Here is a 16,977-nt window from a genome sequence, read left to right on the forward strand (position 1 = left end):
GATTCCGGGGACTCTGTGGTTTCCTTTAATAAAAGGACCCATACAAGTCTGTAACTCTTGACAGCATAGATTTGTACACTTGTCAGAGTTAAGGGGAGACCTTGAAAGTTTGAGAACAACTGAATTAGACGGATGCCAGGCTCAGTTTTTTCTTGGTATCGTATAGTTTGAATGTACAGATTGTTATATAGATATCCTATTGTTTAGACCAGTGGTTTTCAAAGTGGGTGACGGGGCACCCTGGGGTGCCGCGACGGCAGTCCAGGGGTGCCGCGAGATAATTTGATAATATTTGAAATTTATTTGGACACTTACAAAAATATTTAGTATCATTTTAAACTTGAAGTACAAAGTTATTTTCAGTCAGTTCTAACCAAAATGGCTATTATCTCAACGCTTCCCTCGCAACATAATCACTGTCGGGCAGAAACCTTGTATCTCAAGTTTCAAATGTGTACGTCTTTTGGTAAAGCAAGGCCCTGCTTCATCATACAAGACTGTCACACAAAACTAGTGAAAACAGCCGATCTACAAGCACACAACGCCTCGCAAGATCTGCTGTTTTCACTAGTTTAGTACATTTTATAGATGAGAAATACAAAACGGTTTTGGACATACAAGGTTTCCACCCGACAACGACGATATGCTATAAATATAAGGTGCTGGGAGTGAAAATTATAATGTAGGGGTGCCTCGGATTAAAAAAGATATTTATGGGGTGCCCTGAGACAAAAAAGTTTGGGAACACCTGATATAGACAGATACATGGCAAATAGTGTGTTAACCCGCTGTGTGTGTCTCTCAGGAGGAGATGAACAGCTGGATCACGGCCATCTCCGTGGCCGCGGCGTCGACCGCGAGGTCGGAGGTCACCCCCAGCAGCCATAGCACGCCCGCCCCCGCCGCACGCGCTCAGACGCTCCCCGCCACCGTCGCCGCGGCGACCACCGAGTCCAGCCCCGGCAAGCGAGAGAAGGACAAGGAGAAGCGCTTCAGCCTGTTCAGCAAGAAGAAGTAGAACCTCCGTCACGAAGTCTCCTCTCCTCTCCTCCTCCCCTCTCTTATCCCCTCTTCTTCTCCTATCCTTCTCCCCTCTCCTCTCCTCCTCTCCTCTCCTCTCCTCTCCACCCCTCTCCTCTCCTCCTCCTCAGAGTGTGATTCCAGCATGCTAGCTCAGAGCCAAAATGTGGTCCTTCCTCTTCGTGCCTCTAAACTCATCTGGGTCGGCTCAGAGCGACGATACAGAAAAAAATGTCTCCTCTTTATTTTCTCTTTTTTTTATTTCTAAGATAAGGAGTGAAAAAGCAAAGGGGGAAAAAAAAACTAATCCGAATGAAGAAAAATCTTTTGAATGATGAAAAAAAAAAAAGTTGAAAAAGGGGAATGCAAACCGCTTTTGGCAGCTGCTGTCGTAAATAAACATCGAGATTTAAAAAAACAAAAACAAAAAAGAAACGCCGTAACAACATCCAGAGTTTGCCGCAGAACAACAATAAAGCACCAACTGAAGAAGAGTTTCCAGAATATTCCGATTTATGACTTATTGCTCTTTTTTGTTTAGTTTCTTCCTAGTTTTTGTTTGTTTGTAAGTTCTCTCGTCATCGTTTTCGCTGCTTTCATCTCGTCACCGTTTTGTTTTTTTCACTCGTCTTTTCGTTCCTGCGTTCTTCGTGGGTGATAGTTCGTAGCTTCCTGTCCTCGTCTTCTTCCCGAGGCCGCCGTCCGTCAGTCCGTCCGTCTGTGGATGGGACGGGACCAATGTGGCGGCCTGGGAGAAACCAGTTTGCAACGGGTAACTCTTTACAACGACACCAGGTATGCTTCAGCCGGATTCGAAACCCGTCGTGTGACGGTGTCCAATTCTCTGTTTGGGGACACTTGTCATACAATGAAGCCTAAATCAGGGGCTTGAACCAACACAGTGCAGTTGCATATTATAATCCCGTTATTGTTGATACAGAGAGAGTCATGCGGTATTGATGACCAAGAAGCTCCTGGCAACGAGATGGACCAGCAGAAGCCATTCTACGCCGGTGCAGTATAGGACTCATTTTGACTGTAACTTAATTCCAGCATATTAACACCGTATTACTGTAGTTAAAGTACGCGGCAACACTGTGTACAGTACTGTCGTATAAACACGGTTGAGTACATGTTGTGAGTATAATGGAATTACACTTTTACGTCGAATTCGTTCCACCTGTGGTGTAGTAATGTTTGGCTGTGGTTCCATGGGGTTGTTTCAGCGCTAAGACACACACTGGGTCATTTTAGAGAGTTACCCTACCATAAGGTGCTTTGAACTGTATGTATAACTTGTGTATAACAACAAAAAAACTGTTTAAAAAGGTAAACCTGTGTTTAATTTTCACTTATTGTTACTACTACTACTAATAATGATATTAAGAGCTACCAAACGTAATAAGCTTCATTATAATGTATAATGTTTATTTACCTAAAAAAAAAACATAAACGGCTTCGTACACACTTCTAAGCGATGAATGAAGGATCCGCCGAGCGCCTCGACGAAGAAAAAAAGAAAACTAAGAACTAAGAACAGTCCGAATGTTTAATAACTCATGAAGAACCATCCACTAAGTTTTAATTTGTTAACTACTTTGTGTTATCTTGAAGCCTAGCTCATACTCCACCGCACCACGGTGTCTCGTGCCTGGAAAATAACCGACCTTCAAGCTCACAATGCTTTTTGACGCTTTGTGAGTTTATAGGTCTGCTTATTTTCGGACTCGCAACGTCGTCGTGCGGTTAAGTGCGGGTCGGGCTTAACACTTCCTCTTCCTCTTAGTTACTTATTTTAGTTAGTTTTTGAGATTCCTTATCTTTTTCCTTTCCCCACTATTGTATTATTTTTTGTTTGTTTTGTTTTTCATAATAAAATGTATGTTTAAGAATTGTATTTAGTTCAACAAGTTATGAAGACATAGGTGTTAACTATGAAACAATAAAATAAAGTTTAAAAGCGTGGTGGTCAATACCGTGGACACAGTTGGGGGGGGGGGGGGGGGGTTTAAAAGCTTTTAGCTGGGATGAGTTGTGTCGCAGAAAATGCAAATAAAAACGGTCGCTTTGCTTTGGTCGGCTTTTAAAAAACGCTCCACGTTCCTACGACTCAGACTTGTCCAGTCAAACGAGAATCTGACCAGTCGCTCCCTTCCTTCTCTCATATATATATAATCGATTGCTCTTGCCTGCCGGGAACTGAAACGGAGTCGGTCGAACGATTATTATTCCAACACTGGATAAACAAAAAAGAAAATCTATAAGAACAAAACGGAATCTCATTTTCTCTTGTCTGTTACTGGTCAGAATGGACCAAAAAAAATTAAGCAGTTTTGAAACAACTGGAAGTGATTTTGAAAAATGATTTTAACCCAGATGTTTGTTTGACGCAAGTCTGAAGCCGTTTGTGTCATTATAGTTTTTGCTACTCTCTCTCTCTCTCTCTCTCTCTCTGGCTTGTTTGATAAAACGATGGGTTAGTGTTGCATTCCCCCCTCCCCCCCTCTCTCACTGTAACTATAGTAATGACATATTTCTTCATAATTGCACAATCAACAATGCCACGATGGGTGGGGCGGTTTGTCTTGGGGGAGGTGCGCTTGTTTTTTTGCCATAGCGGGTGGGGTTGTGGGGAGGGGGGCGTAGGCGAGTAGTCCGTGTGAGTTTTGGAGTTTGTGGTTTGGAGGGGAGGGAGGGGGGGTTGGGGGTCACTGGTAGTTGGATCTGCACCTGTAGAACTTTGCCCTCTCTGTTACATATGTGCAAAAAGCCATTAAAATGCTTTTAAAATGAATCTTGACCGTGTTGTGTCGTGACTTGTGTGTTTGTGTGTTTTGCATGTGCGTGAGTGTCTGATCTAACAGTGCTTCTTAGGCGCCGTACAGACATCTGCGTCACGCATCATCATCTTATCGTCTGAGAATGGCCACTGGGGGCGCCGTACTAATGCATTCTCAATGCAAGGTTGTTTGGTGTTTTGTCGTTGCCGTGTCTCTTCAAGAGCGTACAGGCTGCGGTTGAGCTAGAGACACGGCAACGACAAAAAACCAAACAACCTTCCATTGACAATGCATTAGTACGGCACCCCCAGTGGCCATTCTCAGACGATAAGATGATGATGCGTGACGCACATGTGTGAGCGCGGCCTTAAGGGTAACCGGAAGTGTGTTTGTGTGCAGGGGCGTCGCACCAAATTCTGGGCTCTGGCCTGGGTATAGCCTGGCAGCTTAAAGGACAACTTTGTTTTTTTACAACAAGGGTTCATATTGTAGATTGTAATTAGACAAAAGAGAAAGTGAGTGTTAAAATGTTTAAATTTGTTTCGTTCTATTGTTTTATTGAGTTTATCATGTTAAAATGTGGGGCATGCGTACGCATGGGGGCATGTGTACAAGTGGCTAAATATGTCTTTTTAGACACAATAAGCCAGCAGTTTCTTTATTGCTATTTACAGTAACACTTCTAGCCGCCATAAGTCACATCCAACCATGGAAGGTTGCGTTGTATCTTGGGAATGGGCTTCTTCTGTGTAAAATGACATATTTAGCCACTTGTACGCATGCCCCCAACCACTGAAATAAGTATCTCTAAAACAATAGAAAGAAGTACATGAAATAATTTTAACATTCATCTTTTATATTCTTTAATTACAATCTAAAATATTTTTTTTGATGATTCTGAATCCAATGTAAGCGTTTGTTTTGCGCGAAAAACATTCCTTGGGCTAGAAAGGCCCTCACAAAACTATGGTTTAGTGATGAGTCATCACTTTTCACAGGGGCCTTTCTAGCCCAAGGAATGTTTTTCGTGCAAAACAAATGCTTGCATTGGATTCAGAATCATCAAAAAACCTTATTTTGACTGTAACTGGGAAGTGGGAACACATTATTTAGTGTTTTTTTTTTTTGTGCTAACTATTGAAAAATAGCAGATATACAAGCTCACGGACCCCCACCTCAAAATATATAGTTCCAGGGACCCCCCAGAATCAAAATTTGAAACAAAAGTTTGCTTAAAAAATACATATATTCAAAGATTTGCACACATTTTTTTTTCAAAAATAGCAAATCTACTTGTATATCTGCTATTTTTCAAAAGCTTAAATATAAAATAATTAAGGCCCCTCCACCTTGGGACCTAGTAACCCAGTTTTTTTTCTTTCTTAAAGCTCAAGAGCTTGTTTCTAGGGGTGTAACGGTACATTTAACAGCGATACGATACACATCGCGATACATGGTTGACGATACGATACATGGACGATATTGGTTCATTCATGGCGATACGATGCGATTCGATTCAATGATTTAAAATCGATATAGTATCTATTTAGCAAAGAAATTAAATCTGTGTAAAACGTGTAAAAAGTCTATTATGTAAGTAAGTAACGCTGTGATTATCCAGCAAATATAAGGACAAACCCACCTTGACATGAACACAGAGATTACACACATTTATTGATAGACCAAGAGTAGCTATATGGAATGGAAAGGTAATTAGACCCCTCTTTTTCATTTTCCCTCTTAAAATTGCCAAATACAAGGCACAAATACTTAGTTTCCATACAATCAATTATTTGCATTGCTAAACGATGCGATACCGACTGTATTTTAAAACGACACGATACAAAGCCAAAACTGTACGATATTTTGCTTTTGCAAACAATACAGTAGATCATTGCAAAGTAAAATCAATTTTTCGATTGAGTTATCGTTACACCCCTACTTATTTCCATGTTTTTTCTTGAATGTAGATGTGTAAACTGAGCGCTCACAGCTTACAACTGCTTTAATGATGTATTTACAGATACTGCGTGTACATATTAAGACATGGTTCAAGGAAAATATCAATACAATGAGGCAGTTAAAAAGGTGTTCTTGGGATATTGGGAGTTGGGACAGCCACAAATAAAGATTATACTCATTTCTCAGCAGCACAGAGGCATATTCTATAAGTTAACCTATATAGAAGATTGTACTGTAAATTCTGTATTTACATATTGTAGATTTACTTAAAAAGAACTGAGTACTACTTATAGGCCCTCACAGGCAACAGTACCGGTTACAGTTTACAGTTTAGGCATTTAGCAGACGCTTTTAATCCAAAGCGACTTACAATAAGCAGATAATACATCACTATAATAAACAAGATAACATGTCAGAACATCAACAACAAAATAATAAATGCATATGAATATCAATCTAAAAAAAAACAATATAATCAGTAAAGAAAAAAGGATTTAAAAAAACCTAAAAACAAATGCTAACTAGCTTCATGTATGGTCATTGAGTGTTTCAGTAGTCCTATGGGTTTAGGTGGAGTCTGAAAAGGTGAGTCTTCAGTCCACGGCGAAAGCTAGCGAGTGAGTCCGTTGTTCCAAGTGTGACACAGCTTGGGGGCCAGGAGGGCAAACTGTCTCGGACGAGGGGATTTTTTTTTGTCCTGGGGCTTTTAGCGAGGGTTCTGTCAGCATCCCTGTGTTGGCTGATCTAAGTGAATGGGTGGGGGTGTAGGGGTTGATCCGGTTTTGGAGGTATGGAGGAGCCATACCTTTGGCAGCTTTGAAGGTCAGCATCAGTGTTTTGTATTCAGTGCGGGCCGCAACCGGGAGCCAGTGGAGGGAGCGGAGAAGGGGGGAGACATGTGAGAACTTAGGCTGGTTGAAGACCAGTCGTGCCGCGGCATTTTGGATCAGTTGGAGAGGTTTAAGTGCACATGCCGGGACACCAGTGAGGAGAGAGTTACAATAGTCAGGTTTTGATATGACAGATGTCTGGATGAGGAGCTGGGCTGCCTCCTGGGTGAGGAAAGGTCTGATTTTTCAGTGCCAGTGCCCTGCAAGCCTCATCCCTCTATCTTTGACCTTGGCCCTGACCTGTGGATGGATGTGACCCCCATAGAGGACCCTGTTTCTGAGGTGGTCCTCCCAGCGTTCCCATGTGACGCCTACAGCAGTGCATTCCTGTGTAGACCCCATCCGGGGTCTTCTCCTGCTGTGCCGTGAGGGCCCATGTCTCAGCCTCAGCCTCACCCATACAGAAGTGCTGATTCTAAAGTAGTCATGAACAGCGGTGTCTTGAGGTCTTCTCCCATCTCTCAGATTTAGCTGATTTATTTTCATAAGTAGCCTATGCTTACAGTAGATGTTTTTTTAATGTATTTTGTGGCATTTTAATGAAACAAAGTCTGTGTTGTATATGCCCACTAGTGACCCATTTTGTTAAATTGACTATAACTTGAACCCGGTTTAAAGGGATATTCTTTGGTTAAAACAAAAAGGTTTTTCCCCCCCTTCTTTTTTCTGATGGTAGTCATTGCTATAGTGTTTGTTCACTCACAGGCCTGGGTCCTTCCAGATCTTTATTAAACAGAGAATAGGCCTACATTTTCAGGTAGGTGATGCAGCCAATCCGGAGAGAGTACCCATTTATCAGCTTAATTACAGACAGTTCCTTTTTCCCCTGATCATTTTCATTAATAGCTGGAGAGACATGGAGACTCCTGTTACTTTTTTACCCTACCTTTAACAAATGCATGCATATGTCTATGTGTGAATATTTGATTAAGAATTAGGGTTGAGTAATAATAGTAGGCCTATACAGTTAAACAACAGGGAGCTGACCAGTACAACCACAGTCTTCTACTGTTGTACTGAGAGATGACCAGTACAACCACAGTCTCACTCAGTGTGAAACAGTCTCATATAGACGTGTCCACGCTGACATCTACTGGTCAAAATGTAAAACTACAACCACAGGGATCAACGTAATGACGCTGATCGGCTCGTTTGAATCTGCTCCTCGCTCAGCGGCCATGGGCGGAGCTTCCATCCGCGGAAGGGATTTGGAATGGATAAAATCCCCTTGAAAGCGGTGCGCAAAAACAAGCGCGCCTCGTGCACGGCACTGAGTCACACCCCTCTCTCTCTCTCTCTCTCTCTCTCTCTCTCTCTCTCTCTCTCTCTCTCTCGCTCTCGCTCTCGCTCTCGCTCTCGCTCTCGCTCTCGCTCTCTCTCTCTCAGTGAATGATGACATCATATTATAGGTTGCTGTTGTGCGTGTGACATGATGATGATGCTGTTAATAATGACATGCACTACAGTGACAGCAGCGACTGAACACCATTCATTCTCTCCGTAATAGCAACGCAGTGAGTATAATCTGTTATTACCGTACATTTACATTGTGATTGTACAGACTGCAAGGGAACGTGTGTGTGTGTGTGTGTGTGTGTGTGTGTGTGTGTGTGTGTGTGTGTGTGTGTGTGTGTGTGTGTGTGTGTGTGTGTGTGTGTGTGTGTGTGTGTGTGTGTGTGTGTGTGTGTGTGTGTGTGTGTGTGTGTGGCTTGCCGAAAAAGGGGGACAGATCCGATCTGCAAGCTGCTGACACTAACGTAGCCTATTGTGAGCTTGCAGATCAGATTCAGATCTGTCCCCCTTTTTTTGCTTTGCATGGTAGATTAGAGCTCTAAAGCAAAGCTAAGTAATAAGCCTTCTTACAGTGGCAGGCTGCACGCATGCAGGTGACGGTGGGCTTTTTAGTGCACGCACGTCCATTCACTGACCTGTTGTATCATTGTGACGTTGTGTGTTGTGTTGCATAATTGTTGTTGACCACAACGCGTGTGTATATGTGCGCGCGTGTGCGACCTGTCAGCAAGCAGCAGCAGCATGCATGTATGTCTTGTGCAAATATAGGCTACTTAAAGGTTCAATGACTGAAGTCACAACGTATTGGTTGGTTGAAGGATTTACATGAATGAGACACTCAAATATATGTGTGGTAGGCTACCTGGTATGTGTGTGATTGAAGTAATTTTTCTTGTAGACCTGCCCTGTTAGAGAGATCCCTATGATGCTAGGGGGAACAAATCCCTTTTATGCCCATATATGGAGATATGGAGATCCCTGTGATGCATGGGGAACAAATCCCTTTTATGCCCATGTATGTTGCGGTTGGCTGTTTACGTTTTTAAAAAAAATATATTTTCCCAAAAATGGATATGACTGACGTCTGACATCATAGATGTCTTATCATGTTATAGACCAAGTGATGAGACTCACACAATATGTCCATATATGGGCCTTCCAAGCTATGGGCATCAGGGATCTCCATATATGAGCAGCACACAAGGGACAAGGACGGAATGTGATGTCACAATGTGACGTCACAACAATGTGATGTCATAGGTCAGCTATAGAGGCGTTACCCACTGACGTTACTGACAAGATGTGACGGTTTTCATGGTTAACTGCGACCTACGGTCACAACTAAATACGTGATTATGTAGAAGAGGGGTCTTCAACGGGGGGTCCGGGACCCCTAGGGGGTCCTCAGAGTTACTACAGGGGGTCCTCCAAATCTTTGTGTGATAGAAACTTTTTTTTACATTAACCACTTGAACCCTAGCGTCCATCTTCGGAGAACTTAGCCAAAAATAGCCGATCTACAAGCTCACAACGCCTCACAGCCCGGCTATCTTCGGCAAAGAGGTTTGGTGTAGAGGGGAAAAGGAGCAGACAAGTACAGAGTGAAAAGTCAAGTTTATTAAGTATTGGCGGTTCAAGTGGTTAAATATCTGAAAACACAAATTGACATGAATCCAAAATACACTGATGATTGTGCTGTCAAACGATGAAACTATATGGAATCCATGAACAGGTTGTGGGGGGTCCCTGCTTCATCTCTCTCTCAACTAAGGGGTCCTTGGCCTGAAAACGTTGAAGACCCCTGATGTAGATTGACAATGTGTCTCCTCTCCTCTCCTCCAGGTGAGGTGAGAGATGCAACAGAAGTTCTGCTCCCGAGGCTCCGGCTCCTCTCTCCTCCCAGAGAGGAACGCCTCCTCCTGCTGCGTCTCCTCCGGCCACAACGCTGCCGTCTTCACCTCCTCCTCCACCAACATCACCTCCTCCTTGTCGCGCCTCCCGTTCCGCTGCCCGCGCTGCGGCGAGCAGGAGCGATTTCGCAGCCTGAGCTCGCTCCGCGCGCACCTGGAGTACCGACACTCCTACACCTCCTGCTCTGAGGTCGTTGCGCCTCCTCCCCCTCCTCCTGAACCCGCCCCCGCTCCTCCCACAGGAGCCTTCAGCATCACGGGACAGATCCACAGCCAGTGGTGGAAAAAGTAAGATTTGTTATGTTTTTATTAAATAAAACTATCAATAGTGAATTGTAGAAATACTCTGTTACAAGTGAAAAAGTCTGGAATTCGATATTTACTTAAATTTACTTAGTAAAAAAATGTAAAAGTATATTGGTGTCAAAATGTACTTAAAAGTACCAAAAGTAGAAAGTAGGCCTACTCATTATGCATTTTTCCATTTCAAGTTTTCAAATGTATAAAAATCATTTTTGATCTTTGAAAATAGCCAATCTACTTTGTAGATCGGCTATTTTCAAAGGGACGAAATGTACATCGGGTTGACGTGGTTAATCTATGTTTTGTAATACAAATCTAAATCTACTAGTAACTAAAGTTTTCCAATAATTGTAGTGGAGTAAAAGTACAACATTTGCCTCTGAGATGTTGTGGACCTTTTTTTTTCCAGTGCTTTATTGAACTTAAATAAATGTTTTGATATTATTGTACTTTTACATACGTTGAGTGCAGAGAGAACTAGAACTGCACTCTGTCGAGGTGCCAACTTGCTGCTTGTGCACAAGTAGGCCATGTATGGCCTGTGCACCAGCAGAGCGTGCCATGAGGTGCACTCACCAGACCACTGGCATCACCAGGAATGCTGGTCTCTCATTGGCTGTTAATGATGATGTTGCTAGAAATTTGGTCCTTGATTGGGCTACGGGCTTAAACACCCACAGCTACCTACCTACCTACCTACCTACATACACAGCCGAATGCAGTACTTGCGAGTGACAATGTAGTGCCTCAAAGACACTAGGATGGCAAGTAGCCAACTCAGGGATGCTGACAGAACCCTCGCTAAAAACCCCAGGGCAAAAATCCACTTGTCCGAGACAGTTTGCCCTCCTGGCCCCAAAGTTGTGGAACAAACTCCCTGTCGCACTTAGAACAACGGACTCACTTGCTAGCTTTCGCCGTGGACTGAAGACTCACCTTTCAGACTCCACCTAAACCCTTAGCACTACTGAAACACTCAATGGCCATACATGAAGCTAGTTAGCATTTTTAGGTTTTTAGAACCTTTTCTTGACTGATTATTTAGTTTTCTAGATAGATATCCATTTGCATTTGTTATATTGTTGTTGATGTATTGACATATTATCTTGTTTATTATTGTGATGTTTTATCTGCTTATTGTAAGTCGCTTTGGATTAAAAGCGTCTGCTAAATGCCTAAACTGTAAACTGTAAGTAAAACTGGAAATACTCCAGTCAAGTAAAACATATCAAAACATTTTACTATAAGCACGGTACTCGAGTGAATGTGCTAAACTACTTTACCCCTCCGTCCACAGCTCGGTGGTGGCCACGTCCTGGAGCGAGCTGAGCCTCCCGGCGCGCAGGGGGCCGTTTGGCTCCGCCCCCTCCGCCGCAGGCGACAGAGGAGGGAGGGGGCTCCACGTGCGCTCCCTGAGCGACTGCCGAGAGAGCTGCGGAGGCGCCGGTAATAGATACATAATTTAAATAACATCAGACTCTTATTCCCATGAACATACTGCAAGTGGCGTCAGTTCAGCAAAAGCTAAGGTATGGCAACATAACTTAGAAGGCGCGTGTGCAAGACAACAGTCATGTTGCCATACCTAAGCAACAGGCATGATGAATCTATTTATTTAAATTCCCCTGTGGCCAGGCTTGCCTCTGATGAACATAGAAATAATTCAAAGAAATAAGACGGGAGAATGATCAGAGTATATTTGCAATTTACTATGCTTGAGAGAGACAGACAGACAAGGCAAGGTAAAACAGTACAGCAACATGGTGGTTCCTCTCTTGGTATATAAATGAATACAGTAGATGACAGTTGTATCTTGTAGTGTCTGCAAGACACACGCTTTCCCAAAACAATCCTTGTTGTTGTGTTGGTACTGCAGCTCCAGACAGTTGATGAAGCAGGCAGAGATGGAGAGCTCAGTTCCACAGAGCAAGGTTGTAATCCAGACAGTGGTATTAGCATGGCCGTGGTGTCAGATGGTCAGTTAGCAGCCAACAGGTGAAGCCGGGTGAAAGTGACCCGACGGTATCTTCGTCAGGTCAGATGGCATGGCACTAAGGCTGGGCGATATAAGGAAAACCTTTGATTTTCCTTAACATTTTTGAATACCTCGATATCGATATTACCCTCGATATTAGTAAAAACCACTGCATTATATAGTATTTAATGTTTTTTTCTGCTTTAGGTCCACTGCCTGCCTAACCCAGATAATGAATAGCATATCCATGCATACATGTACACTGCACAGTACACATAGAATAAAGAAATTAAATGCCTTATTTCCATTTTCCAACAATGGTTTTATTAAAATAACCACACCTGGTTACAGATGGACTGCTTTTTTACATGTGCATGCATAGTGTCTGTTAATTAATTTGACTTTTTTCATGCCGTCTTCGTCGGTATGTATACCTCGCATTTTAATACCTCATTTAAAGTACATTTTCGATGTATTGCCCAGCCTTACATGGCACAATATTCATCGATTAAAAGATATTCAATATTAACAATAAACAAATGTCTCCATCAGCCGGACTCCATCACCGCGCCTCCTCCACCTCGTACGGCTCGGAGAGGAGGCGCACGCAGAGCGTGGGGGTGGGGACACAGGCCGAGGAGGAGGAGCCTGGAGAGGAGGAGGACGAGGAGGATGAGGAAGAAGAAGAGGAGGAGGAGGAAGATGAGGAGACAGACGAGGGGAGGAAGGAGCAGTATGACCCCTCCCACCATCGCCACCACCCTCCCTTCGGCGCGCCTCCCTCCGACCCGCCGCCGGCGCCCGAGCAGCGCCCAGAGCGCCCCCCAGAGGCGATGGCAGGTAGGACCACGTTCCAGCCCGGAGTCAACTAAAACTAGAAAGATGCAATTGGAAATTGCAAGTGTGGTTGCGTTGACTCTAATGGGGAGCCAATCAGAGATGGGGGAAAGGATGACATCACGATATCAAGGTATGGTGATGTCTGATTGGCTGAAGGGTTACGTCAGATGATGAAAACACACTAGAAGGGTGCAATTCTGGGAAATTGCAAGTGTGGTTGCACTGACGTGAGTGGTGAGGAATCCACTGGGAAATGAATTCCGTCTTACCATTTATATGAGATATTATGATGTCATGTGAAGCATGTCTGATTGGACATTATATTGTCCAATCAAAAAAGGAACAAATAAAACGTCCACTGAACTCAATGGACTTTTGGGATTACAGAAAAGTTAAATGAAAACAGGTTTATTTTAGGTGACTCTGACCTAGAACAATACACCTAGTGTAAGGTTAGCTGTGCTATTTTATGACTTGACTTCATTAAGTGTCACACAAAGCTTGGCCAATGTGACCCTGCAAACTTTGAGCACTTTGTGCCAAGTTGTAGGCCAGTTGTAGGCCAGATGTAGGCCATGCTTTGCGTCCCGGACAAAGCCAGATGTTGGAGCTTAGCTCCTTCCAGCAGGAGCACCGCTAAACAATAGTGTGGTTGCCCGAGTCATACAGCGCTGCACGCTGAAAATAGCTGACCTACAAGCACAGGCCTGTCACAATCCTACTACAGTATCCTTCCTACTACCGTATGGAACAGTCGGTCTGTCCTCATCCATTTCGTCTCCACGGTTGGTTGACTGGACAATCTGAGCTTGCACGTGTGCATTGACCATTGGGTATATGCAGGGAGTGAGGAAGCCAGTTGTTTGTATGAAATAAGAAATAAATATATTGTATATTCGTAGGTAGGGTAAGTGAAGGGAAACACACACCGGATGCGGAGGCGGCGCGGAAAACATGCGTCCCCATTATTTTCAATGAACTAACCCACACCGGTGGCGTCAGACGCGCGTTGCCGTGCGGTGAACATGTTCTCCCATGGTTCTCCCCTCCAGAGAAAATGGATGTGCTGTGTGGCAGCGCGCCGCATTCAGTTGGGGTTACCACGTGGCACTTCAAGTGCGTCGATACCGCAACGCAACGCGACGCTGCGCAGCCGCTTGTGTCCAGTGTGTGCTCCCCTTGTTATATTTTGGTCAGAACTAAAGGTTTTTATTGCTATTAAAAGGTTAAAGCACTTTATTGCGATAGTAATCATTGATAGGCCTATAGAGTGTTTGTTCTGCAACAGGAGTCTCCCTGTCTGTGAGTCTATGTTCTGTAGGGTGGAAACGGGATAACCATGCCCCTAACCCATTTTTGAAGCTTGTGATTGGCTGAACCGGAGGTAGGGAGCGCTCCATTGTGGTCACTCGGACCGTGCAGAGGTGCACCTAAACCTAAACCTTATCCCTAACCCTAACCTCAGTAAAACTAACGCAGGTGAATGCTAAACTGGTGAATAGCTAACCTGCCGATGTTGGTGAATGCTGAGACGGCGCGCCTCTGTCATCTCCACCGAAAACGAGCGCTCTATCCGGTTTCCATCCTACAGAACGTAAATTAGCCTCCTTTCTGTACAAAAATGTTAGTAGTTTCTTCCCCCTCTGCCCCCCAGCAGGGCCTATCCTGTACCCGGGTCTGGAGACGGGGGGCTCTGCGTCGGCGGCGGTGGGCCGGCGGCTGGCCCAGGCGCTGCGCTGCGCAGACACCTCCATGCAGCGGCGGCTGGCCACGGTGAGCACGGAGCTGGCACACACCGACACGCAGCTGCTGTGCCAGCGCGCCCACTGGCGCCACCTGGCGCGGGAGCGGCAGGAGGTGGCGGAGAGGGAGCGCTCGCTCAGCCGCCAGGTGGACGTGGCGGTCATGGTGATCGCCGCGCTGCGGGAGCAGCTCAACGCCTCCGAGAACGAGCTGGAGAGACGAGAGAGGTACAAGGCCACGTGCCTGTGTGTGTTTTCTTGTCCTCGCAAGAGAAATTAAGCTTTAACGTTAGTTTATGCAAATGGTAAAATGGTAAATGGTGCATTTATATAGCGCCTTTATCCAAGGAGCTTTACATAGATTGTGCATTACATTCAAACATTCACACACACATTCACACCCAAATGGCAGAGGAAACCATGCAAGGCACCAACCTGCTCACCAGGGAGCAACTAGGGGTTCAGAGTCTTGCTCAAGGACTCTTCGACACTAACTCTGGGGAAGCCCGGGATCCAACTGGGAACCCTTCAGGAACTCTCCGTGTTCTAATGACGGTTTCTTTACCCCTGAGCCACTGCCGCCCCTCTTTATGCATAGATACAGTAGGTTTCCATGGTGATGATGATGTTGTTGTCGTCGTGGTGTCCCACAGGGAGGTGTTGACCATCCAGAAGTTCCTGGAAGCGGCGGCGCGTCAGGAGAGCTGTGGGAAGGTTCGAATCCAACGCTTCATCGAGAACCTGCTGAAACGCATCGCCCTGGCCGAGAGACTGCTGCAGTACTACCAGGACACCGCCAGCCCGCCCCCCCAGTACAACCACTATAGTAAGGTATCAAACCCCAGTATAACCATTATATCAAGGTGTTAAAACCTTGAACAGTGAACACACATTCATATACGGAGGAAAACCATGCAACAACCTGCTCATCAAGAGCAACTAGGGGTCGTTGACAAGTCGAGTAATATTTGAGCAGGAGTATCTATACTTTGACTCAATACTGTGGTTGAGTACTTTGTTCACCACAGGTTAGATGAGTCTTTGTCTCATAATGACTCTCTTGTCATTGTATCTCAGCAGCAGTTTAATGACATCTAGTCAACATGTGTTTGTTCTGTCTCTTATCATTGTTTATCAGCAGCAGTCTACAGACAGCAGACCTCACAGGACCAGTAAAAGCAGGTAAAAAACACCAGTTAACCAATGATTACTATCAGAATATAAAGGTATTTAACACATCATTTATTTACACTTCTCTAGAATATCACTCAAATATAATTAGCAGATGAGGTCACCAGTTTGGCGGTGGGATAACACAAACAGATACTTAATTTAAAGCCATTGTTTAAGAATTGATCCAAAGCAACAACCTTGTACAGCCAACACTAAAGCCTAAAGCAAGAAAACAGAAGTGATACAGCAAAGAAATCTCTATCCCAAAAAATTATTTTGTTGAACACAATTTCCACAAGAAAGCTATTTCCAAGCTTAACCACATATTAACATTAAACAATATAACAAGCCCTGTTATATTGATAATAATTTTACAATTTAGTTTTGTCACAGTACATTTGCACATAATGCTAAACGTGTCCTCTGCCGTTAACTCATCCTCTTCTATACATGTACTGTAGACAAGGAGCAGTGGCTTGTTGAAAATAGTGGATCCGCAAGCTCATGACAATCCAAAGAGCTTCGATAATAACATCTTCCTTTCTCTTCATCCGATCATTTGCGCAGGTCGGCGGGGGGTCAGCTCTCCTCGTCCTCCGGTGTCCGTGACAACAGAAGCCACTCCTCCTCGCAGTTCTCCAGGTCGCCCCGGGACCGAGACAAGGAGAACCGCGAGCAGCGGCGGGACGGCGAGAGGGAACAGGAGCGCTCGCACCGCGACCGCCTGGCCCAGTCCTCCAGGCTGTTCTGTCGGCCCGAACACAGGGACGACATCTGGAACCCACAGCACCACCAGCGCTCCGCAGGGTACGAAGCCTAGACCAGTGGCTCTCAACCTGCGGGTCGGGAACCCCAGGGGGGGTCCCCGGATGATGAACTTAATGTGAACTTAATGTGAAACGTTGTTTTCTCACTCACCATTAAACAAACCAACATAAGGTTTAAGTGTATAGAGGGTATATTTGCACATTGCTAAAGTGAAAATGTAAGGACCTTTTAATACCTCTGAAATGACAAATTAAACTTTGGCCACGTTGTCAAATATTAGAGGCAGAAATTGTGAAAATAGACGATCTTCAGGCTCACAAC

The 16,977-nt window shown here is 44.6% G+C and overlaps 2 protein-coding genes across 3 annotated transcripts in view; both read left to right on the forward strand.

Annotated features, from left to right (window-relative positions):
• The window catches only part of sptbn1 (spectrin, beta, non-erythrocytic 1), a 182,269-nt gene extending 178,642 nt beyond the window's left edge, over positions 1–3,627 (forward strand). For both annotated transcript variants that reach the window (XM_080741157.1, XM_080741156.1), the window contains one exon: positions 806–3,627. In XM_080741157.1, the coding sequence (XP_080597283.1) occupies positions 806–1,018 (213 nt within the window). In that variant the 3' untranslated portion in view covers positions 1,019–3,627. The remainder of the gene's footprint in view (positions 1–805) is intronic.
• A 4,411-nt stretch (positions 3,628–8,038) lies between these two features.
• znf365 (zinc finger protein 365) lies at positions 8,039–16,708 on the forward strand (the record flags this gene model as incomplete). Its single annotated transcript, XM_080741159.1, has 8 exons — positions 8,039–8,166; positions 9,788–10,143; positions 11,456–11,604; positions 12,686–12,973; positions 14,628–14,943; positions 15,369–15,546; positions 15,857–15,897; positions 16,456–16,708. Exons 2-8 carry the CDS (start codon positions 9,800–9,802, stop codon positions 16,706–16,708), a joined length of 1,569 nt encoding a protein of 522 aa, XP_080597285.1. The 5' UTR covers positions 8,039–8,166; positions 9,788–9,799.
• Positions 16,709–16,977: the final 269 nt, after the last annotated feature.

The sequence above is a fragment of the Nannobrachium achirus genome (genome assembly GCF_963921795.1).
Source record: "Nannobrachium achirus genome assembly, chromosome: 13".
In the NCBI taxonomy this organism is placed as follows: domain Eukaryota; kingdom Metazoa; phylum Chordata; class Actinopteri; order Myctophiformes; family Myctophidae; genus Nannobrachium; species Nannobrachium achirus.